Below are 23,800 nucleotides of genomic sequence, written 5' to 3'. Positions count from 1 at the left end.
AAAATAACATTGCAAAATCATTGCAACCAGCACAATTTGAACTTGGAAATAGTGTCTCTCATCAGGCAGCAGGGAAGTGATGGCAGTTGACTCTTGGGGTGTGTATGTGTGTGACGTTTTCTAAATGTTCCTGTTATATTAGCTTGCCCTTTAAGCCCTCAACAAGAAAATAGTTGGGTTCTCAAAGAGGAATCATTCTTTTGCTGCTCTACAATATTCTTTCCGGTCATGGCAAGGTTTTCACGATTTTCAAATATGCTCAGCCATTAAAAAAACGTCGCGTGAGTAAAGCCAGTAAAGACAGGTTGCGTGAGGCATCTGTCCCTGAGCGCGTGAAGACGGGAAGCGCTAGGGACTGCGGCCCCACGTCATCAGGCTTCCTGGATTTCAGTTTCAGGTGCTGGGGCACCTCAGATCTTTCTGATGCCTGAAAGGTAAAACTTCAGCTTTCTTTTTGCAAAGGTTTAATTTGTTTAGAAGGTGAACCAGAGAGAGTGTGTGTGTGTGTGTTCAGGGGAAACAGTGCTTGCACCTTGCACCTACTGGCTCACTCCCCCAGTGACTGCAGTAGCGGGGTCTGGGCCAAGCTGATGCCAGGAGCCAGAAACTCCAACGCTGTCCACCTCCTGAGTGGCCAGCCGAGGACTTGAACTGTCAGCCGCCTCCCAAGGTGCACGAATAGGAAACCAGATCAGAAACAGGTGGGACCTGAACCTGAGCACTGTCACGTGGAAGCAGCACTGGCACTCCAAGCCCCTTTCCTGACAGACTTACCACATGGCCCGCTCCCCCTGGAGCCACAGCCCAGGAAGTGCACGGCCACACACTGAGGAGGAGGCCCTTGCAAGAAGCTGACCCTCACCACTGCTTCCTTTTTCTGTGCCTTGTAACAAACTTCCCTCTTCCAATGAATTGGAAGAGCATTTTGGGGGGTTTCTTTTTCTCCTTCTTCTTTTTTTTGTTTTTGAAAGTCAGATATACAGAAAGGAGGAGAGACAGAGAGGAAGATCTTCCGTCCGATGGTTCACTCCCCAAGTGACCACAATGGCTGGAGCTAAGCCAATCTGAAGCCAGGAGCCAGGAACTTCTTCCAGGTCTCCCACAAGGGAGCAGGAACCCAAGGCCTTGGGCCGTCCTCCACTGCTTTCCCAGGCCTCAATCAGGGAGCTGGATGGGAAGTGGAGCTGCTGGGATTAGAACCGGCGCCCATATGGAATCCTGGCATACAAGGCAAGGATTTTAGCCACTAGGCTATCACATCAGGCTGTTTCTTTTTTGTTAAAGATGTATTTATTAAAAACAGTTACAGATACAGGGAGACACTGGCAGAGACAGAGATCTTTGAACCCAGCTGCTCCGCCTGCTTCCCTGCCTGTGGCCTGGGAAAGCAGTCGAGGACAGCCCAAAGCCCTGGGACCCTGAGCCTGTGTGGGGGATCTAGAAGAGGCTCCTGGCTCCTGGCTTCGGATCAGCTCAGCTTCAGCTGCTGTGGCCACTTAGGAAGTGAACCAGAAAACAGAAGATCTTTTTCTTCGTAAATCTGTCTTTCCAATACAAACTAAATCTTTAAAATTTTTTTTTGTTTTTATTTTTGATGATGCTTACTTGGTTGATCAGGGTGAGGATTGAGGTTTAAGGAAAAGTGGGAGTTAGTTGCCTCCTTAGCGCAGTAGGCAGCGTGTCAGTCTCATAATCTGAGGAAAAAATGGGTGTTCTCATTGTTTTTAAATTCTCCATTCCTTCCTCCTGTGCTGGGGGAAGCAGGGAAGACAGAGAGACCACACTCAGCCTCCCACCCGCTAAGGTACCCAGGGTTCCAAAGCGGCCATGCACCGAGGGCTCAAGTGCTTTCGCTAGTTCGGAGATGCTGTCCAAAGATGAGGAAGCCCTTCCAGTGTTTATTGGCTGACACAGTTGAACTTACAGTTTCCATTCGCCCGGATTTTTGCTGTCATAGTTTGGCTAGTGTAGTTGTCCAACTTTTTTTGGCCTTCTTCCTCTGCCAAAGCACCAGGTGTCCTCTGCAGACCCCAGTGGACTGCCACATTTCCTCCATGTGCATCAGGGCTTGCCGTCCACTGCTTTGTCCTTTCTACTGAGGGGGCCCAGTTCTTGCAGCTGGGCCCCTCCCATCCCCGGGGCTCACGAACCTTGCACCCACCACACGGGCAGGCCCAAAGACCCAGGCCTGGTGACCCAGGTCCCCTGATCATCCACCCTAGGGGCTCACGGGTATGGCACACACTGCCCCCAGACTGGCAAGGCTCACCTCACCTTGGCATCCACCAGTAGTTGCTGCTCAGCCTGGCTCCTGCTGGTGGTTGCTACAGCCTGGCCCAGCCCAAACAGCCCCCAGTCCTGGCCCTAATGTGAACTGGCTGGTATTGCGGCCAACCCGACACCTCCAGTACCCTGTCCTGGTTCTCATCTCCGCCAGTGGATGCTGTGAACTGGCCCAGCCTGCCCTGCCCCAGACCTGACCCACAGGTATGCCAGCAGTTACTGCCACCTGGCCTGGCTGGGCTGCTCCTGGCCTTCGTTCTTGTGCTCCTGCATTATGTCCTGACAAACGAGCTCGCAGGCTCTTCTATCGGGTCTCCTCCCAGGAGCAGACCTCGGACGCCCTGCGATTTGGAATGGTACTCTCTCTGCACTCCTTTCTACGGCTTCAACTCCGTTACAAACGTGGGTCTCCTGGCCATGCTGCCATAACTTGTTTTCTTCTCTAATATCCACTTCCTGGTGCACCCCACGCTTACAATGCAGGCACACAGGTGACAGAGGCAGGCTGCCAAGGACAGTCATTGGACAATGATGCCATTAAAATAGCAAAGCCAACACCCCAGTCATTAATGGGACTGGAACGCCAGGAGTAAAACGGAATTTGCGTCTCCCTTATTAATCCGCAGAGCGGGAAGACGCCTGGAGAGCTTTCCGGGAGTGGTCCTTGGGTGGTGAGCGGCCAGCTCCCGAGGGACGGTCACTTCGTGGTCCTGCTCTGCCTAGCGCCTACAGCAGAGGGCTGAGGGAAGACCCGGCCAGGCGCGGGCTGCACGCTGGCCCTAAGCCAGCTGCAGGGTTAGTCTTTGCAGGAACACGCGCCCCACAACCCGGCGCCAGTAATGTCTGCTCCTCGTGGTCTCCCCCGCGCGGTCCCCCAGCCTGCAGGCCCGCCTCCTGACCCTGAGGGAGAGCTGGAGGACGCGAGCTGCTCCTCAGCGCCCTCTGCTGGGTTCGCCCAAGGAAGGCAACCCAGAGGCACCTGTCCAGCCCAGAAGTCGGACAGGCCAGTGGCTGTGAGCTGCTGTGAGCTTCCTGTCCGCGGTTTCCTAATTTTGCAAGTATTTGCTGAGTACACGTGGGTGACTTGGAAATGATCAAGGCGTGGTGGCCCCGGGAGGGGGACGGGCGACTTAGCACACAGCCCTTCCAGGACAGCTGCTGGCATCCCAGGCAGCCCTGTGTCCTAGCTGAGGGCAGCCTGGAGCCAGCACAGGCCGCTCCCTGTGGGCTTGGCTGAGGCCTCTCGGCTGCTTCTCCCCTTACCCGGGTTTCAGCATCAACCTCCCACCTGCCCCACAGACCCGGAGCTGGCAGTGACAACCCCCGATGTTTCACATTTAGCAACACAGCAGTGTCTCCTATGTGTACCTCTAGAATAAAAATAGGAGGTGGTTAAGTTCCTGTATGTGTTTGCCTAGCCTGGGAATGTAATTTAGTGACAAATGGTGGTGTTAGCTATGTGGTCAGTACATTTCATTTTTTCTTGGTACAAAGTTTCATGTGCAAAATTGCTTTTTCATAAATTAATCTGGGGGCCTGGCAGCGTGGCCTAGTGGCTAAAGTCCTCGCCTTGAACGCGCAGGGATCCCATGTGGGCGCTGGCAGCTCCACTTTCCATCCAGCTTCCTGATTGAGGCCTGGGAAAGCAGTGGAGGACGGCCTTGGGTTCCTGCTCCCTTGTGGGAGACCTGGAGGAGGTTCCAGGTTCCTGGCTTCGGATTGGTGCAGCACTGGCCGTTGGCTCACTTGGGGAGTGAATCATCGGATGGAAGATCTTCCTCTCTCTCTCTCTCCTCCTCTATATATATCCGCCTTTCCAATAAAAAAAAAACAATAAATAAAAAAATAATTAATCTGGTGAAAGTTAACAGCTTCTAGCTGTTTAGGAGTGTGATATATTTCTTAGTATATTCAGGTTTTTTTATTTGTGTTAACAATATTTTATGCTTTTTTATTTAAAAAGAGATTCATTTATTTATTCCAAAGGCAGAGATACAGAGAGAGACAAAGAGAAATCTTCCCTCTGCTTGTTCACTCCCCTTACAATGGCCAGAGCTGGCCCAGGCAAAACCCAGGAGCCAAGAGATTCATGCAGGTGTCCCACAGGAACGCACCACTTGGGGAGTGAGCCAGCAGATGGAAGATCTTTCTCTCTGTCTCTCCTTCTCTCTGCATTTCTGCCTTTCCAATAAAAATCTTTTTTTTTAAGTCAGTAAGGAGGACAAATTATACTATGCATATAAAAAAGTAGAAATATGAAATTCAGAATCGTGAAACTATGCATATGAATGTGGTTATTGAAAGAAATGTTTTTTGAAGAGTTTTAACATAATACACTGATCATAGTTTAATGTCACCTGCAAATCAAAACTGGACATGATTCTGAAAGGCACCGGATGGCGAGCGCCATCTTACTGCTGGCATGCACACATCCAAGCTGAGCACTCTGCAGCATGTGTCTCCCTGGGCACCTGCTCCCCATTTATCTATATTTTGTTTCTTGTATTCCCATCCCTGTGGATTTTAACATCTTCAAGCCTCTTCCATCATTAACAAAAGGAGCAGCAAGAGAAGGTCTCAGCATTTCCTTTGGTTTAGCACTTCCTGCCGGCTAGGGCTCCTCGCTCTTCCTCAAGGCACCGTGGAGAATACCTGCGGCTGCTTGAAGCTCTTTAAATACACACACACAAATACTTGTGAGATAAACTTATTCTGACTGGACAAAAGCTGGAACTGCAGTAAAATGTTTGAAAAACAAAGCACATTATCCCTAAGTTGACAAGTCACCCGCTTAGACTGCACCCTCCTGTCAGATGGTCCCAAAGGCCAGGGCCGAGCCAGCCCAGGGCCAGGAGCTACATCCGTGTCTGCCATGTGGATTGCAGGATTCCCGACACTTGGGCCATCAGCTGTTGCTCTCCCGGGCATGAGGAAGGAGCAGCTGGGATACAACCAGCACAAATGTAGTAGGTTGGCAATGCTGTAGGTAGTCGCTTCACCTGCCACACCACAACGCCAGCCCCTCTGGTATTTCTTACATTAAGAACAGTTGCTGAGAACAGAAGCTAAATTTAGTAGCTCATGTTACTCTACTCAAGTTATGAATGCATTCTTCCCTGAAATCCTGCCAGTGGAAAATTTGGGAAAAGAATGAGGTAAAAAAACAACTCCTCTCCCCAGTGTTACCTTTTCTGCAGAGCTGCAGCAAGCCATCTGGACCCACCAGGATGTTAACACCCAGCAGCACCAGCGAGCGTGTGCCCACCCTCGCCCTGCAGCTTGGAATCACACTGCTCATTTTCCGCTCTTGGCTACCTCGTGGCTTTCCTGATATTTTTCACCACGTCCCTGCCATCACTTGCATTCCCTGGGTCTTGGACCTAAGTCCCTTCTCCAGCCGTCACCCATGGATGTGAGGAGGCCTTAGCCCTGCGTCTCCAGCTGCCTCCAGGGACTTATGAAGGGCTCGTAGCCCTCCCAAGGTGAGCCACTGAGCCTCCGGTGCACCTGCTACCTTGCTCCCAGCATGCTCCTCAGTGTGCCTGCCTCGTTCTGAGGCCTGTGGCTTACTTTCTGGGCCACTAGGGAACATCTGTCTACATTATTTCCTGGTGCTGTCAAGTGCCTCTCACTTCTCGCCAACTTGTTTGCCAGTAATAATAATGATCATTGGCTTAAGATGGGCTGTGAGCCCTATGGAATGCCTTCCGTGTGTTAATGCACACACCTCACTTACATCTGGGAGGTAGGTTTTCTCATTTCCACTTGACTTGTGAACAAACTGGGGCACAGAGAAGTTAAAACTGGAGATCTCAGAGCTAATCTGTGTATGGAAATCTAGTCTCAGCACCCATGTTAGTCACCACTAATCTTGTAGTCTCCCAAAGAATTGTGCCAATTTACACTGCCCCGCAGCAAGCACAGGAGCAATAGTTAGCCCTGGAACAGTTGCACTTTTTAATTAACACATCCTCATAGATCCAAAACAGCCTACTTCTCACCTGGCAGCCGAGAGTCCCAGCTGACCAGCTTCACTGTTCTCTGACATGGCCTAGGAGCAGAGGTGTGGGCTGGACGCGAGTTTCAACATGGAGCAGACATAACAAGAACACTTTGAGGTTCTCCACTTGGGTTTGAAAATGCATGGCTTCGTGCTAATTTCTACACAATACACCAAGCAGGCACTTCTTAGGTCCTTACTGTGTCCCTAGCACTGTGGCTAAGCACCTGAGGACCCTGAGCTTGGGAAGTACTAGACAGGCCCCAATGGCCCACTCTGCACCCCAAGAGGATGAGGCTCCATACAAAAAGCCACAAGCAGCCATCCACCTGGGCCTGAGCACCTGGCTGGGTCTTTAGGGAACTTGACAGCTGTGATCCCAGCCGCGGTCTACTATAGTCCCTCATGAACTCCAGCCCAGCTCCCAAGCAGACAAGAAATGATCAAGTGACTCGCCAGCGTGGGCCAGGCCAAAGTTGGGGGTCACGGAGAGGTTGCCAGAGTTCCTGGGGGACATTACAGATCCGAGTCAGTTTTTCTGCCACCAGTGCCATTACAGTCAGGCGGGAGAAGAGGCACCATCCCAGCTGGTGACCACAGCGCCATTCTAAGGTCCTGGGTGCAGGGCGGGTGATGGCCACAACAGGCTCGGTTCATGACAAAGTTGCTTTCCTAACTTCTGGGGTCAGCATGCCATCATCTCTAGGTAAGCACCAGAACTCCACAGTTCTCTGACCAAGCAAAGTTCCTGTGACGTCCCAGCCACAAAGTCTGGGCTGCAGCTGGGGGAGCCGGGCACCAGAAGATTCTCCATGGAGCGTATGCTGATGACTGCGCCTGCCTGTGCAAGGTGGACATTTCAGCAGGCTGGGTCTGCCACCTAACCTACTCAACTGACTTCCCGATCCAAGGATCACCTGCGCCAGGTAAGGTGCCCCTGCACACCAGCCCTCCTCTCCCAAGCGAGCCTGGGTGGGGAAGGCAGGGAGGAAGCGTCCACTCTCTGCCGGGACTTGTTCACGAATGCAGAGCGTGCAGGGCCCAGGCTCCACTGAAGTCAGAGAGAGAAGCCCAGCGCTGCCCCACCTGGGTGGGCGTCTCCGAGATGAAGCCAGGGCCCCGGCCGCCGCTGGAAGGCCCCGCGAGGTTTTCCTGAGGTGACCACCTCACAACAGCAGCAGGGGGCAGGGACGCTCTGAGTCACCATCCCGCCCCGGCTCTAGGAGAATTGGGTGCGGCACCACCCTGCCACCCCGCAGCTTCTCACGGCAGCTACTGCGACCGGCGGACGCGCAGGTGAGGCTTTCCGTCTCCATTTTAAAGAGGTAGCTCCGCCAGGAACCGCACGCAGGGCGGTCGGCGGCGGGCCGGGCGCAGAACAAAGGGTGTGCGGGGAAAACGCGAGCGGCGGGGCGGCGCTGCCAGCCAAGTGCGTGCCCAGGCGCTCCGCAAGGCTCCTGGTCCTGACCCGCTCCTCAGATCCGAGCTCGGACCAAAGGCCTGGGGCGGGCGGGCGCCGAGCCTGCGGGGGTTGCATCCCGCAAAGGGGCGGCGCCTCCACCCAGGAGCAGGAACAAAGGCCTCCGAAGGTGCCCGCGTGCTGCCTTGTTTCCTCGGCGCTCGCGTGCGTCGGCCGGGCCTGGCCCGTCTGCCATCAGCGGGGCCCCCGGCTGGATGCGTGGCCACGCTGTTTCACAGCGCAGCGTCCCCTTGCCCCAATGCGCCCCAAAATGCATCCAGCCCTCCCCCGCAGCGCGGCCTTCCTTCCCCGCGCTGTCTGCTTCCTCGGTTCCCGGCTGCGTCCGCCCGGCCGCCCCGCCCCCTCCCACCCTTGCAGACCCGCCGTGGCCGCTGCGCTGGCGGGAAGAGGAAGACACGGCAGCTGGCGGGCGCACCCGGTGACCCGCCCAACTCCGAGACTCGCAGCCGCGGGTCTAGAGCCGGCACGCGGCCACGGGCAATGGCCCGGCTCCCCTGCCAGACGCTCGCGGGCCATGGAGGCGGAAGGGCCACGCTGCCCCGGTAGGAAGATGGCTGTGGCGGGACCCCGCGCGACGGGGGTGGGTGGGCGGATGGGTGCTCTGATACAGTCTGTAGGAAAGAAAGAGCGGGCCGGCCCTCCGCGCCACCCGCCTGAAGGTCGCTGGGGCCTGCGCACGTCATTTCTTTAATTTTTATAATTTTATAATTGACTGTGTTTTCATAGTTGAGAAGGATGCATGTCCACGTGAACCACTGATTGGGGTGAGAAGGGTTGAGGGATGGGAGAAAGTGAGTGAGACCATTGTTTCCAATTTTCTTTTTCTTTTTCCCGTATCTGGGTGAGGGGGAAGCGAAGGGGAGAGGGCCGCTCCCAGCGACCTGGCCTAACCGCATCAGTGCCCGGGGATGGGGGACAGCCGCCCGGTGCCACTCCGGGGTCCCCAGTGTGCAGCGTGCTCTGAGAGTACTGATCAAGTGGTTTTGCTAGTTGTGAGATGCTGGTGATTTCGTTGCTGTAAGGATGAAATCCTTCCAAGCTCCACCGGCTGACATAGTCCACCTTAGGGTCTCCATCACCCAGATGCTTGCAGTCAAAGCTAGGCTGGGAGAGTGTCCAATTTGTTCTGCCATGGGACTAGACGTCCTCTGCAGATCTCAAGGGACTGTCCAGTCCCCCATGTGCATCTGCCTCCCTTCACCTTTCCAGGTGAGCCGGCTCCGGCGCGCGGCCAGGCCGGGGCGCGGGGGTCCAGGGCGGGGGGCTCCTGGCCACCTCTGCCACTTTCTCCTTGCGCAGAGGGCTGGATGGTAGAGCCCCGTCAGCTAGAAGTGAGCCAAGCAGCCTCTCCCCGACGCTCCGTGGCCGCGGGTCGGCCGTTCTGCTTTCAGGGAAGGGGAAGTCCGGGTCCGCGGGAGCCCCGGCGACACCTTTCCAGGACTACGCTGCACGGGATTTGGGGCTCGCACGCAGCCGCCCGAAGGAGCGTACGAAATCCGCGGCCCGTGCACGTAGTTCCCGAGCCCGCGGGGCGCTAGGGGAGTGCGTGGCCTGCGGTCAGGGCCTCAGAGGGGAGGCTGCCGGGCGCGGCTAGAGAGTCCCGGCGGCGGCTCAGGTGCCGCGCCGCCCGGGGAGGCTTTTTGCAAACCGAGGAGGCGCGAGTGCCTGTCGGTGGTCGGGACCAGCCCGAGCCGCGGAGAGAAGGCCCGGCTCGTGCGGCGCCTCCCCGGCAGCGCTCGCCGGGGCCCAAGAGCAGCCACAAATCCCACTGGAGGCTTGCGGGCTCGGCGCCGCCACCGATGCGCGCGCTCGCTGCGTGCGCGCCCCTGGGCCGCGGAGGCGCGGGCGTCGGGGCCGGGGGGCTCGCGACCCCTGGGCGCCGCGGTGAGTGCTTGGTGCGGGGCTGGGCCTCTCCGTGTTCCCCGGGGCCGTTCCGGCAGCTGCGCGCCCAGGCTCCGGGGCCGACGCGCGGCCGCAGAGCGCGCAGTTCTGGCTGCCGCACTTTGTCACCTGGGCCGCCGAAGCGCTTCCCGGACGTCAGAGGGCACTGGGGGCGGCGGTCTCGTCCCCCATCCCTGGACGTCTGCGCGACTCCGCCAGCTGGTTGCCCCGCAGTCTGCCCGCCCGCGTGTTTGTCCCTCGGTGGCTTCCGCGCCTGGGCTGTCCCCGGCCTGGCTGCAGTCCCAACGCGGTGCTAGCTCGCGGCGCGGGCACCTGGTTTGCAGCTCTGGCAGGCTGCTGGCGGGGTCCACCGGCAGGAAGCAGACCCTGTGCCCTGGAGAGCAGGTAAAGCCGGGACGTTCCTGACGCCGAGCGCGGGCCCCCTTTGTCCCGAAGCTGCTGTGAGGAGAGTTCAGTGTGGGGGTGCTCAGGGGACACCCAGCGACCCTGCTGGAGCTGGTGAGGGTCGGGAGTGTCTCTCGCGTGGCCTGTGGCTTCTGGGGTGGGGGAGGGGTAAGGCCGGCGGTGGAAGGCGCCCCTCGGTCCGGCGCAGAGCAGTCACCCGGGAGGTACTTGTCTTGGCAGAGCCCTTTTCCCCTGGCCGTGTTCGCGGGTGCTGACGTGGGTCCTCTGCTCCCACCCCCGCCCATCCCAGTGTGAAATTCCACGGCGTTGCTGCCTTCTCCCTGGCCATCCGCTCCGGTCACGCGCCTTGCGCAGATCCTGGCAAATGCCCTTCAAACCTGTCCTCCCGCCGGCACTGCTGAGTTCCCGCTAGTGGGCCAGCTCCGACGCAGCCTTGGGGTGTTGGCTTGGGGAGTGAGGGTCCAGAAACAGGTGAGAATCCCCGGCAATCCAGCTCCGGGTGAGAGGTGGGGAGGGGGCCGGGTGGTCGAGAGTGAGACGGGATCAGCGAGGGCCGCCTGGGGATCTGGGGTGGCCAACTGGGGGCCATTCTTGAACCCTCACTGTGTTTAGGAATGTTTACTGTTGGAGAGGGAGGCAGACAGCTCCCGAGGCCCGAACAGCAGCACAGCTTTTGTGCTTCTAAAACTCAATTCTTTAAGAATGGCGCTTCCGTACGCCTGCAGCGGGTCCCCCTAAGTCCCTCCTGGCTCTGGGGGCTGGCTCCTGGCTCTTCCTCCTGCTCTGGGAGCTGGGTTTCGTCCCACCCACCCCTGCCCCTATGCCTCCCTCCCCACCCCTTACGGTGAGCGCGCTGTGTCTGTCCTCCTCCTCCAGGTGAGCCCTGGGCCTGGCCGGCCAGGTCTCCTGGGCCTTGGCCGTGCATGGGCGCTTGGCTGGGCTCTCCCTGTCTCAGCCCCCGCCCCCCCGGCCTGGCCACCTCCCTTCCTCGGCGTGGTGAAAGAGGATGATGATGGTGGAGTTGGGGTACCTTTCCGAGTTTCTGGAAGAATTTGTGCAGATACTGGGCAAGAAGCATGTGGCGTGCTGTTAGCTCGCTGTGGTTGCTCGGTTGGAGAGGATTCTCAGCTCGCAGAGACAGTGGAGAAGGCTGGGCGGTGAAGTTTGGCTGGTAATACTTGGTGATTCTCTGGCTGCTTAGTGTTTCCACAAACTTTTTTTAAGATAGCGGTATTTTAAAAATATTTTCTGTGTTTTAACTTTTTTTAAAAGAAAAATTTACTTATTTATTTGAAAGGCAGAATTATAGAGAGAGGGGCAGAAGCAGAGAGAGATTCTTCATCCACTCGCCCACTCCTCAGATGGCCCTAACAGCCAGAGTTGGGCAATTCAAAGCTAGGAGCCAGGGCCTTCTTCTGGCTCGTTCAATGTGGGTGCAGGGTCCCAGAGCTTTGGGCCATCCTCTGCTGCTTTCCCAGGGCCCAGGCAGGGAGCTGGATCAGAAGTGGAGCAGCCGAGACATGAACTGGCATCCATAAGGAATGCTGGTGCCATAGGAGATGGCTTTACTCACTGCCACCGTGATGACCCCTCGGTAGCCACCTCCAACATCCTCTCTGTTTCTGTGACAGTGTGTAGGTTGGAAGGGCAGGTGGAGTTAGCAGTGACTCTTGTTGCCACAGCAGCCACAACCCCACACAGGCAGGGAGGGGGTCTGTGAAAGCCTGCTCATTTCTGAACCATGTTTATATAGTCACAGGTTTCTTAGGCTTGTGTGGGGGCTGGTAGGTCCCACAGCAGGTGGGGAGGCCATGTGGTCTGGGGAACAGGCCTTGCGTTTCAAGGGAGGTGGCCAGCATGATGCCCAGCTTTGCTCTGCCTCGTGGAGTTGTGAAGCTGAGCTTGGCTCCTTGCAGGTAAGGGGAGGGGCATAGACCAGTGCAGGTGTGGGGGTCCCTGGGGGTCTCTGGACTCCCATCTCCAGGCGTTCAGATTGAGTTGATACTGAACTAAACCCAGATTCAGGGATTGAAAACAAGATACCAGGCCCAGTACAGTAGCCTAGCAGCTGAAGCCCTCACCTTTCAGGCACTGGGATCCCATATGGGTGCCAGTTCGTGTCCCAGTGGCCCGCTTCTCATGCAGCTCCCTGCTTGTAGCCTGGGAAAGCAGTGGAGTATGTCCCAAAGCTTTGGGATCCTGTACCCGCACAAGAGACCTGGAAGAAGCTCCTGGCTCCTGGTTTCAGATTGGCTCAGCTCCAGCCTCGCTGGCCACTTGGATAGTGAATCAGTGGACGGAATTTCTTGCTCTCTGTTTCTCCTGCTCTCTGTGTATCTGACTTTCCAATAAAGATAAATAAATCTTTTTTTTTTTTAAAGCAAGAAACCAGTGGCTAATTTGAGGTAACATGGAGAACCTTTCCCCATCACCCTGCAAGAATGCAGTCCCGTGAGGCCCCCATGCTGGGTGCGGCGGGTTAGCAATCCAGCCCCTTACCTCATGGGGCACAGCGTCAGGTTACGGCCACCCAGTGGAGACACAGCGGCCACATGCACATTTAATGTGTGGATCTCAGTTTCCGTGTCTCAGGAGTGTCCCAGACAACTGGAAAAGAAGGAGACAGTGCAACGAGAAGGGGACAGGGTGGGCAGGGCTGGAGGCTGTGTGTTGTTGAGGTGGGGGCTGCAGACCCCTGTAAGCCTGGCCAACATCTGCTTTTTAAACTTGCCTTGGAGTTAGTTGCTGATAATTAACCTCTGACATTTCTTGGGAAACAAAAGTGAACAGTCCAGCTCTCTGCCATGCTGGTGGACAGGGAGAAGATGGGCTCGCTGACCTCCCTGGGCACCAGCTGCGTCTTATTACATCCCGAGTCTAACCCTGCCCATCCTCACCGCCGCCGCCTGTTAGGAGCCCACTCTCCGGGGACACGAAAAGCACCAGGCTGCAGCCTGTCCACACTGAGGGGTCAGCAACCCTTGTGCGAGAGCCCCTCACCACTGCAGCTGGGTTTTCATGGTTTTGTTTTTGTTTTCTGCATTTATTTAAAAGCCAGAAGAATAGAGATTTTCTATCTGCTGATACTTGGAGCCACTGCAGCAGACATGGCTGAGGCTGGAGGAGGCCACGCGCCTGGGACTGAGTCTGGTCTCCCACATGGGTGCAGATCTTGAACTTCTGCTGCTTTGCAGGCTGGATTGGAAGCAGAGCAGCACTCTGACACAGGCCGGCCGTCTCAGGCGGTGCAGGCCGGGCTGTCTCAGGCGGTGCAGGCCGGGCCGTCTCAGGCGGTGGCCTGACTGCCGCAGCATGCCACCAGCCCCAAGGATTGGCTTTGAAGCTGCCCAGGAGATTCTAGCATCAACTGGAACTGAGGACCGCGGGTCTACATGGTCCTCAAGTCCCTCTCCTTGGGTTTGGACAGGTGTGCCGCGAGAGCAGGTGTTCAGACCTCAGCATCCAGCCTTGCACATTTGCGGCTCGCAGTTCCACTGTTGCTAGTTGAAATCTAACCTGTGAGGGGAGATTAAGTCAGAAAAAAAATTAGCAAGGACAGGGGGTTTTCCTAGTGACTCAACCTCCCTGGGCTCTTTTCAGCTTCGTGGGGTTTGCAGTCGATGAAAAAATACTCAGATACAACAGTTTTAAAAATGATTATTGAAAAAACATGTTCGGGGGAGGGGGGAAGATGCATGGATTTCAGTTTCTAGGAACTTAACTGTGCTAATTAAGTTAAATGTCAAATGTTTGTTGTTTTTAATGCAATGGGCAATCTGTCTTCCTATATCTGGTTAGAGGTTGACGTAATTAGCTTTTGGAGTTTATTAGTGCTTTCTGTTTTTAAGAAATGAGAGTAGTTTTAGACATCTGGCTATGAACCAGTGAATTCCAGTCTCATAGACTGGGTGTGTTGGTCACAGACATGTAACAGGTGACTCGGGAACAAAGCATAGAAGCTCAGGGTGACATGGGAGCAGGTGTTGGGTGCTGGGGATGATGTGGGACATGGTGACGGTCCATTGGGGGATAGAGGCCAGCCCCCTTATCCTCTGGCAGCTTTTTCAGGGTCTCCGCCTGGGCACTGCTGCTGGGCCGAGCCCTGTCCTGGATGTATCAGAGCTTAACTGCACCCTTCCCACCATCACCTCCTCTCCCACACTGTACATTGCCTGGACACTGCCAAGTATCCTGAGGGGCCAGATACTTGGGTAAAAATCTGCTGACGAGTGTGACTGCCTTGATCTTGACCTGCACTTTAAAAGTCACACTAAAGTTGTTCAGTATCCCAGGCACTGTGGCCAGGACATGCATAAAAAATACTTTCCATGAATATGGTGCTTTATAGCTTTCTTTAAAAAAAGATTTATTTATTTTTATTGGAAAGGCAAATCAGATATACAGAGAGAAGGAGAGACAAAGAGAAAGATCTTCCATCTGCTGGTTCACTCCCCAGGCAGCCCCAATGGCCAGAGCTGAGTGAATCTGAAGCCAGGAGCCTGGAGCCTGGAGCCTCTTCCAGGTCTCCCACGCGGGTGCAGGGTCTCAAGGCTTTGGGAACTGCTTTTCCAGGCCACGAGCAAGGGGCTGGTTGGGAAATGGAGCAGCTGGGATACAAACCAGTGCCCACATGGGATCCTGGTGCTTGCAAGGTGAGAATATAGCCCTTGAGCCATTGCTCTGGGTCCCTTGCTTCACAACTTCTGAGGCACCTCATCCCACCCACCCAGATCAAACCTAAGAGAAACTGAGTGGCAGACTCAGGGAAAACCAGGAGGGGGGCACGTCACAGTGTTACCATGCGTACTGAGTGTCCATGACCTTCTTAAGCCTCCCTATTCCTGCAGATCTGTAATGTCTCAGTCTGCAGTATTGAAGCGACATCCATGCGATTAGACTCAAACAGCAGCCCCGTGCACTTGGTGCAGTGGCTGTTACACCTGCTCAAGTGCTCCCTGGGAAGCAGCAGCTGAGTATCCAGGGACTTGGATCCATGCCACCCACAGGGGAGACTCGGGTCGAGTTCCAGGTTTCTTGCCTTGGTGTGGTCCTCTCTTGGCTGCCACGGGCATTTATGTTTTTCCAAAAAAAGGAACAAGAAAAGTCGAGGTGTTGTGATGCGATGTTAAGCCGCTGCCTGTGACTCTGGCATCCTGTGTCGGAATGGCAAATCAAGTCTTGGTTGCTCTACTTCAGAGCCAGCTCTCTGCTGATGCGTGAGGGTCAGGTGAGGATGGCTCAGGCGCTTGAGCTCCCGGCTGCGTGTAGTAGACACCGCAGCCCTGGCTGTTTGCAGCTGTTGGTGGAGTGAACCCTCTGACTTGGTGTTTCTGTCTCTTTCTCTCATTCTCTCCCCTCCCCAGTAATTCTGCTTAATAAATAATAACTGAAAAAATGTAAGGCCAAGGTGCCGCTTGGCATCCATGCCCTCTCTCAGAATTGGAAGCTGACAGAAGAACTCAGGATCACATTTGCTTTAGGACAGCAAGTCTAGATGCCCATGTGGACAGGGCTGTGTGAACTGGGGATGGGAGCAAACTGATGGGCGTTTCCTGACCAGAAGGGGACCCAGAGGTCATTGCCGGCTTGGCTGGCTTCACAGGTGTAGGCTCCGTGTCTAGGGAGGGCTGTTAGTGAGGCAGAGCCAGTCAGCAGTGCGGAGGACTCCACGGGGACCTGAGAGACACCTGCAGGTCTGAGCCTGACCCTAGACTGTATGCACATGGCGGGCGCTTGTGCAGGGCCGTGGAGACACGTATGTGCTCCCAGTTGTTACAGGGATATTTTGACACCCATGCAGGGTTGCTGTAGGGATGTTCTGACACCCCTGTGTTGTTAATAAAGAGTATGAGGCTGAATATGCAGTGATATTAATAATAAAGAATGATTGTAGTTTTCAGGGTGTGCTGACCTCTCAGAGCCTGTGTTTCAGGTCATGTGGCTTCTGGAGTTTGCTACTGAGCAATTCTCGGGGACTGGAGAAGATGTGGTGAGGCTGGCCTGGACCATCACTGTTAGAGTTGGAACTCAGGAGTTCTCCACTTACGTGTTTAAAATTTCTCGTGGTTCAAAGCACTTTAACTGATGGAATGTGTCTCCCAAAGGTGATCTGCATCTGACAGTACTTCCCAGAAGCAGAGGGTATGTGGTGCAGGAGTGCAGTGGTAGTACTTTCTGGAAGCAGGGGGCACGTGGTGAGGAGGGCAGTGCCCATGGCTTGGCTGCCACGGCCAGCCAAGGTGATGAGCATGGCACCGCCATTCATGGGACCTGGGAAAGCCTAAGGCTGCCCCTGCTGTATCAGGATGCGGCTGGCTTGGTTCTGTGCTCCAGGTGCTGTTGCTGGTGTTGGGCACTCATGGTGGAGCCAGAGCTGGGGCTGCACCATCCACAGGCCCTGACCGGTGGGATCTGGAACTCCAGCTGCTGTGGGTATGGGGAACAGGGTTTCCAATGTTCTACGGTTCACAGAACTGGCCTAGAAAGGGAGAAAGGGGTGCGGATCCACAGTGAGCAGGCAGTCCACCATGGTGGGGAAGTCAGGATTCGAGATTTCTGAAGGTTGTGGAGGATGGAATGGAGAGGTAGCCCCCAGGGCGTGGGTGAAACACCAGAAACAAAAGCCACACATGGATCCCTCCGATTTCCGTGACCTTTCTCAGTTTCCTCGCGTTGGAATACCTGCTAGTGCATGTAGTGCCCTTCTCTCCCACTTCCAGATGGCCTCCAGAGACACCAGCTGCACGTCTTCCCTTACCATGCTCTACTGCCATCCTTCTCTCCCACTTCCAACCTCACTCATATTTTGACACAACTCAGGTCCTCTTTGTTAAGCCTTGGCTGGCTTCTCCAGGCCTGTTTACTTCTCCCTTGCTTGTGTGCACAAATGTGTGTATTTATGAGCTGTCACATAGACATGTATCATGTTTGTTATGCATACATGTATAGTGTAACATGCATATACTGCGTATGTGTGTATGTGCATATATGATGCACATATTGTTTATGTATGGTGTGTGCGTACATGTGCCGCACATTTGTGTCCCTGACATCTTCTTGGACTGGTCTGTGCTGTGTCACGCCTTCTTAACACTGGGGGGGACCAAGATGCCTGGCCGAGAACCTCCTGAGTGTGGTGAGGATCTGGGGCTGCTGTGCAGTGAGCCTGGATCTCAGCCTCCAACCTCCTGCAGGTGTCCAGGGGAAGCAACTGGGCCACAGTGAGAGCTCGCATGGTGCCGTCTGCTGTAAGTACAGTCCGATGGCCGTGTCACAGTCACACAGTCCGATGGCTGTGTCACAGTGGCTGTGTCACAGTCACACAGTCCAATGGCCGTGTCACAGTCACACAGTCCGATGGCCGTGTCACAGTGGCCGTGTCGCAGTCACACAATCTGATGGCCGTGTCACAGTCACACGGTCTGATGGCCGTGTCACAGTCACACAGTCCGATGGCCGTGTCACAGTGGCCGTGTCACAGTCATACAGTCCAATGGCCGTGTCACAGTCACACAGTCCGATGGCCGTGTCACAGTGGCCGTGTCGCAGTCACACAATCTGATGGCCGTGTCACAGTCACACAATCTGATGGTCATGTCACAGTGGCTGTGTCACAGTCACACAGTCCAAAGGCATGTCTTGTCTTTCTTACTTCCTGAGTCCAGCTAGCGCTGTGGCCTCTGGCCTCCATGTTGCGGGCCAAGTCTCCTGCAGGGGGGACAGGGCTGTGCTGCGCTGGCCTCTGCTCCGAGGCATAGGTGATGCACTTCCTATCTCTCCTTGTTTCATCCATTTCCAAAACTGTGTTCTCGAAAAACCCATGTTGCTTGTTAATATGGAACTTTGTGTGCTTTGTAAAATCTTGTTTTTCAAAGCACTTATGTCATGAAAAATTGTAGGTGAAAAACAAGCTAAAGTTGCCAGCGGTAAATGAAGAGCTGCGAGGGGAGGGCTGGAGCTGCAGTGAGGACTGGGGGGAGGCGGACAGCAGGCCCAGTGCAGAAGGCCCCCTGCGTGCGACCCTCAGTCTTGGGGTCCAGACGGCTGCCAAGCCCTTTGAATTCCTTCCTGGTTCAGCCCTCAGTGAGCAGGTGACATGAACAGGCTGAGCCCAGTGGTTCCCCTGTTGCTGCCATGTTGGTGGCACTGCCAGGCAGGTTGCCGGCGTCCTCTTCGTTTGTGAGGGCAAGTGTGATGGCCGTGTTCAGTCTGGGTGAAGCTGGCTCTGTGGGGTGTGCTTGTCCTGGTGCATGGCCAGCCGGGATTCAGTGGCCAGCGGGCCCTCTGTGCTTCCCGACCCCGAGCCTTCCCAGGCCCGTGGTGTAAGCAACCTGTCCTGCGTGGGGAACTGTTATTTTAAAAGATTGTGTTAGCTTTTCTGAAAGGCAGAGTTGCAGACAGGAGAGCGAGATTGAGATCTTCCATCTGCTGGTCCACTTGCAGCCCAGGCGTGTTGATCTGCATACACGCATGCTCACCAGAGTAGGTTAGGCAGCTTCAGATTCCAGCGGCAGACTTCAAGTCCAGTGCTGGCCGACCCTGGTGCCCTGTTTTCTTTGCATCTACAGAGAGCAAGACCAAGAGTGCACCTGCCAAGTGAATGTCCCCTCAGACTTGCACCCTCCCTCCAGTACTCATTGAGGCTGTAGGGCAAGGGGTAGGACTCCGAGAAATTGTCCTGTCTGCTTGTGGAGCCTGAGCACAGCTTTCATCAGGGGGAACAGGTTTGTGGGAGTGGGATCTGCCCTTTCAAAGCTTTTCAGCCTTGTCAGAGTGGACTTATGCTGGGCCCTGAAGGTAGCTTGAGCTGACCAAGCTCAGGCTTGGGCCAGGAGCATGAGCTTGGTGCTGCCAGCCCTGGCTTCCCACCTGCTGGCGCCCAGCCCTGGCCCGTGGAGGGTGGGGTGCAGGGAGGTGTTGAGGGATCCTATGATGGGAGGGAATGGGGGAGGCCACGGTGGAATTATGTCTTTCCGGGGTGTCCTCGGGGGATCCTGGTGGTGCTGTTGCTTACTGTGGGGCTGCTGACTCTTGGCTCGCTCATGGTCTTCTTGGAAGTACGGGGTCAGCAGCAGAATCAGAGCATAGGCCGGAGCTTTACCTGTGAAGGCTGTGAAAGTGAATCTCACACCCTGTGTATCCCACAGCCCATTGCACCCCTGAGGGTCCCACAGACGCACTCACCCATTTTTGGAAGTGTCTGGCTTGGGGCTGGCGCCATGGCATAGTGAGTAGAGCTGCAGCCTGTGATACCCACAGGGGCATGGTTTGAGTCCTGGCTGCTCTAATCCAGCTCCCTGCTGAAGCACTTGGGAAGGCAGCAGAAGATGGCCCGAGTGCTTGGGCTCCGGTGCCCATGTGAGAGACCTGGAAAAAGCTCCTGGCTTCAGATTGCCCAGTTCTGGCCTTGGTGGCCATTTGGGGAGTGCACCGGCAATGGAAACCCTCTGTAACTCTGCCTTCCGAGAAGAAGTAATTAAGTCTCGGACAAGTAAAACGTGTCCGTGTGTCCCACACCTGGTATGTCCTCACTGTCCTGGTGGCTCTCAGGATATTAGCCACAGCGTCCGTGGAGGACAGAATGTGGACTCTGCTGGGGAGATGCCGTAGCAGGTGGGTTATCCCAGTCCCTCCCGGAAGTGACTCACTCAGACCTTGATTTAATCTCTTGTCTAGATTTGCAAGCACAGCCTTGTCCTCTGCAGCTTGGTCCCCAGGTTGGGTGGCTGAGGCCTGGCGCTGCTGTCTATTGAGGATTTATTTGGGCTTTCATTAAGCTGCGTTGCTGAAGCAGAGGTGTGTGGGCACCCAGGCCATCTGGGGCCAGCTGCATGTGTGCTGTGTCACAAAATGACATCGCTGTCACTCACGGCACTCTCATCCAAGGCCTGCGGCTTGTGCAGGATTGTCAAAATCACAAAGGGTAGCTCACTTTGCCTTTGAAAATCGGGGGAGTTAATGAAGGGTGTGGAATTTCCAGGGTTGCCTCTGTAACTGGAACTACACAGGTTGCTTCGACATATCTGGTAACTAAATGTGCAGGTCGCCTCCCTGCAGTGCCGTTTGGCAGCCGCGTGATGCTTTCCTTTTCACTCCTAGGAGTACTGAGTGTGCGTGCTGCCGCTGCTGCCCCCGAAGCATCACCTGCAAGAAGGGAGAGCAGTGCACTGATTGTTTTTCGACCGCAGCAACTTTCCAATCATGATGCATTTCAAAAGTGGACTCGAATTAACCGAGTTGCAGAACATGACGGTGCCAGAGGACGACAACATTAGCAATGATTCCAATGATTTCACTGAAGTAGAAAATGGCCAAATAAATAGGTGAGTACTTTTCCACTAACACTTCCTATCCAGTGGAAAAAAAAATGGCTCTGAAAAATTATTCTAGTCCCCAGTTATTCTCTTGAATTATTCATTATTAAAGTTATGCTCCACTTAAAGATGCAATTTGAATTTCTTGTGTGGCATCTGTGGGGCCTAGCCTGCAGTTGCAGGTGAAGCAAACAGGAAAGTAATTTATTCCTCTTTTTTGCATATTTCAATCATGTCTAATAAAAATATATAAATACATTGGACTCCAAGCAGCCTGAACTTTTCAACAGCTCCATGCTTATGCATTAGACTGTTGGCATGTTACCAGCTCCCTCTTCAGATGTGCGCTGAGCCATCTGTGTGCTTCCTTTAATCAAGAAGTGATCAGAATACGGGTAAATATCTGGCACAAATAGTAAAGACTCTGCTTGGGGCTCCCTTATCCCAGCTCAGGGTCCTTGGGTTCAAGTCCTGCCTCCGCTCCTCATGCTACCTCCTGCTCAGGGGAGGCAGGGTGTGGCTAGGTCCCTGCCGCCGTGGGAGGCTTGGACTCCGGCTCTAGGTTTGGTCTTGCCAGCCGTGCAGGCATCTGTGGAGTGAACCAGCGATGGGAGCTGTCTCTCTCTTCCAAATCGATAAAAATATGTAAATATTGATGAAAAACGCTGCACATGGCGTGGTCACTGTGTGCATCACTGGTGGTGTTGCTTTAAAAACAGTGTTCATGGTGGAGCCATGTGGTGGAGAAACAGGACAGGAGAAGGGAAAGGAAGGTTCTATGGGGGTGGAGCTGTTCCAGAAACTTCTGGCTGCCAGATATCTTCTTGCTAGTCATTCCACCTTTTGTGTCTGAGTTTCCTAAGTTGTGGGTGTGGGACCAGAGCACTGGCCCTGACTACTGGTTCTACAGCCATCCGCAGGCATCTCCAGGTGGCACAAAGCCTGAAAACTGGGGCCAGGGGGCCAGGCCTGGTAGAGAATGGGGAGACAGCCACAGAGCACCAGCCCTGACTTTGATTAATTTTTTATGTGAAAGTTGCAACTACAGAGGAAAGACATCTTCCAACTGCTGGCTTACTCTACAGATGGTTTACTCTGCAGTGGCCAGAGCTGAGCTGATCTGAAGCTCGTTCCAGGGCTCTCACAGGGGCCCAAGCACTTGGGCAACCCTTCATTGATTTCTCAGGCACATTAATAGGGAGCTAAATTGGAAGTGGAGCAGCTGAGACTCACAGCGGTGCCCTGTGGAATGTTGGAACCGTAGGTGGATGCTTAAGTTTCTATGCCACAGTGCTGGCCCGCTAGCCTTCGCTTCTGAAAGCTGTGTGACCCAGAGGCCTGCAGCGAGGCTGGGCTGTAGTATTTGGTAGACGCCGCTACCCGGTGTAGGTGCTGTACTCCCAGAACGCTGAGGGTCCGAGATGGTTTGCATTTACATTGCCGGTGCTGCACAGGCGTGGCCTCTGGCTGGGACAGGACATGGGGTGCAGGGGGAGGCCTGCCAGCTGGCTGCACTGCCTTTCTCTCTCCCTTCTTTAATTTCCTGGCCTAGCTGATACAGTGTATAAATCTTGCTTCATCTCTCCCTCTGGGAAGATTAGATTCCATACAGCCGAAGTCGGCATGAAGCTAATAACCATCAACGCAAGGAGGCCTGGCTTGTAGCACAGGCTGTGTCTTGTGTCTGCAGTGCACCCCATCAGCCACCCTCTCTGGAGCGCCCCACTGGGGGGCCTCCTGGTAACGGTGCCCCTCCGTGGGCCCTTGCTGCAACCTTCACCTGGTGCCTCCTGTGTGGCAGGAGACGGGGCTTAATGCACGGGGTCTGGCCCTAGTGTGTGAGCCATGTGGGAATGCCCGCTTGCTTTCTGGCCCTGAAGGGCTGTGGTGCAGAGGGAGACTTGGGTTCCGTGCACAGCTCACAGCCTTGAACTTGCGACCCCACCTTGCGGTGGCGGGTTAATGCACTGTGCCACCATATGGCCACTGGCTGGCTTTGCTTGTAAACAACAACTTTGGGTTGCTGTGTTTCAGAGGAAAGCCTGCACCCCCCAGGGCTGTCCGTTGGGGTCTGTGGAGCATGCATTGTAGGGTTCTGTTTGGCGTAGTTCCCTTCCAGGGTGGTTCCACATTCTGCTTTATAAACACAGATTGAGCTTGTGAAAACTCTTAATATTTTTATCATCCCGAGACCTTTTCCCATAGCAGAGCATTTTAACTCAGCGAAGAGCAATGTTTAAGTTTATCACATTGCCAGTGAGCAGTACTTTTTTTATAAGCATTTTTGTTGTTTTTTAAATGTCGAGATAATAGAATCCGTGAAAAACTGCTGCATCTGGTTGTTTGGAATGGAATTTTCCATCATAAAAAGGTTGGGTTTTTTTTCTTCATCTACTTTTTTTTTTCTTTAAGTTTACAGAAACATAAAGCAAAGATAACAATTAGAGAGAGGAAAGTGTTGAAGCCAGGGAGGGTTTTTGTTGTTGTTGTTGTTTTGTTGCTGTTGTTGTTTATTGCAAAGTCAGATATACAGAGAGGAGGAGAGACAGAGAGGAAGATCTTCCGTCCGCTGATTCACCCCCCAAATGACCGCAATGGCTGGTGCTGCGCCGATCCGAAGCCAGGATCCAGGAGCTTCCTCCAGGTCTCCCACACGGGTGCAGGGTCCCAAGGCTTTGGGCTGTCCTCGACTACTTTCCCAAGACATATACAGGGAGCTGGAGAAGTCAGGCCGACAGGCTTAGAACCAGTAACCATATGAGATCCCAATGCAAGCAAGGAGAAGACTTTAGCCACTAGGCTATCATGCCAGGCCCACCAGGGAGGGTTTTTAAGATGCTTGTTTGTTTCCCAAGTGAAAAATATAGCTTAGGGCGGGCTCCTGGGGCACCTTCTTAGTGGAGCCTGAGGCCTCACCCACAACACCCCAAGGCTGGGGACCCAGGGGAAGGTCAGGGTTAGGGGAGGGGGGGCACCAGGGTCCCAGCACCAAGGCAGTCAAACTCCACAGTTACTGGAACTGCAGTGTGAGGAATCTGCTTGGAAGGGAGTCGGGGGAGCTACGGGTGTGTTGGGAAAAACTCTTCAGGAAAGTGGGCCCAAAGAGGCAGAGCAGGGGGTGCTTATCCACGCCCCCACTGACTCTCAGTTCTGGGGAGTGTGGCTGGGTCTGGAACTGCTGGCCACATGGATAGCATAGAGGGAGGCTCTGCTTTTCATCTCAGGAAGAACTCAGATGAGAGACAGGAGTGGGCGGCAGGGGAGCAAGGTTTGTTGGGGCAGGGCACCGTCCGCGGACGGCTCCCGTCCAGGCAGGATCTGGGAGCGTGAGCCCTGACATTCAGACTGCGGGAAGCGGGGCTGGTGTTTGGGAAGGGAATGCCAGGCAGGAGGCGAGGGCACAGGCTCAGATAGGTC

General features: G+C 54.8%; 2 protein-coding genes across 2 annotated transcripts in view; both read left to right on the top strand.

Moving 5' to 3' along the window:
• The first annotated feature begins 7,388 nt into the window (after nucleotides 1–7,388).
• On the top strand, nucleotides 7,389–18,716 carry LOC131478105 (serine/arginine repetitive matrix protein 3-like). The gene is made up of 3 exons (XM_058655704.1): nucleotides 7,389–7,429; nucleotides 7,607–8,305; nucleotides 18,638–18,716. The coding sequence occupies exons 1-3, from the start codon at nucleotides 7,389–7,391 to the stop codon at nucleotides 18,708–18,710; spliced, it is 813 nt and encodes a 270-aa protein (XP_058511687.1). The 3' UTR covers nucleotides 18,711–18,716.
• Nucleotides 18,717–20,201: 1,485 nt separating this feature from the next.
• SLC38A1 (solute carrier family 38 member 1) overlaps nucleotides 20,202–23,800 on the top strand; it is a 28,373-nt gene continuing 24,774 nt past the window's right edge. Inside the window, exon 1 of the mRNA XM_004597862.3 lies at nucleotides 20,202–20,392. Within this exon, the coding sequence (XP_004597919.1) occupies nucleotides 20,271–20,392 (122 nt within the window). The 5' untranslated portion in view covers nucleotides 20,202–20,270. The remainder of the gene's footprint in view (nucleotides 20,393–23,800) is intronic.

This window comes from Ochotona princeps, chromosome 27, assembly GCF_030435755.1.
Source record: "Ochotona princeps isolate mOchPri1 chromosome 27, mOchPri1.hap1, whole genome shotgun sequence".
Classification (NCBI taxonomy): domain Eukaryota; kingdom Metazoa; phylum Chordata; class Mammalia; order Lagomorpha; family Ochotonidae; genus Ochotona; species Ochotona princeps.
Note: the sequence above shows the minus strand (reverse complement) of the source record. Positions and strands in the feature narration are given on the sequence as shown.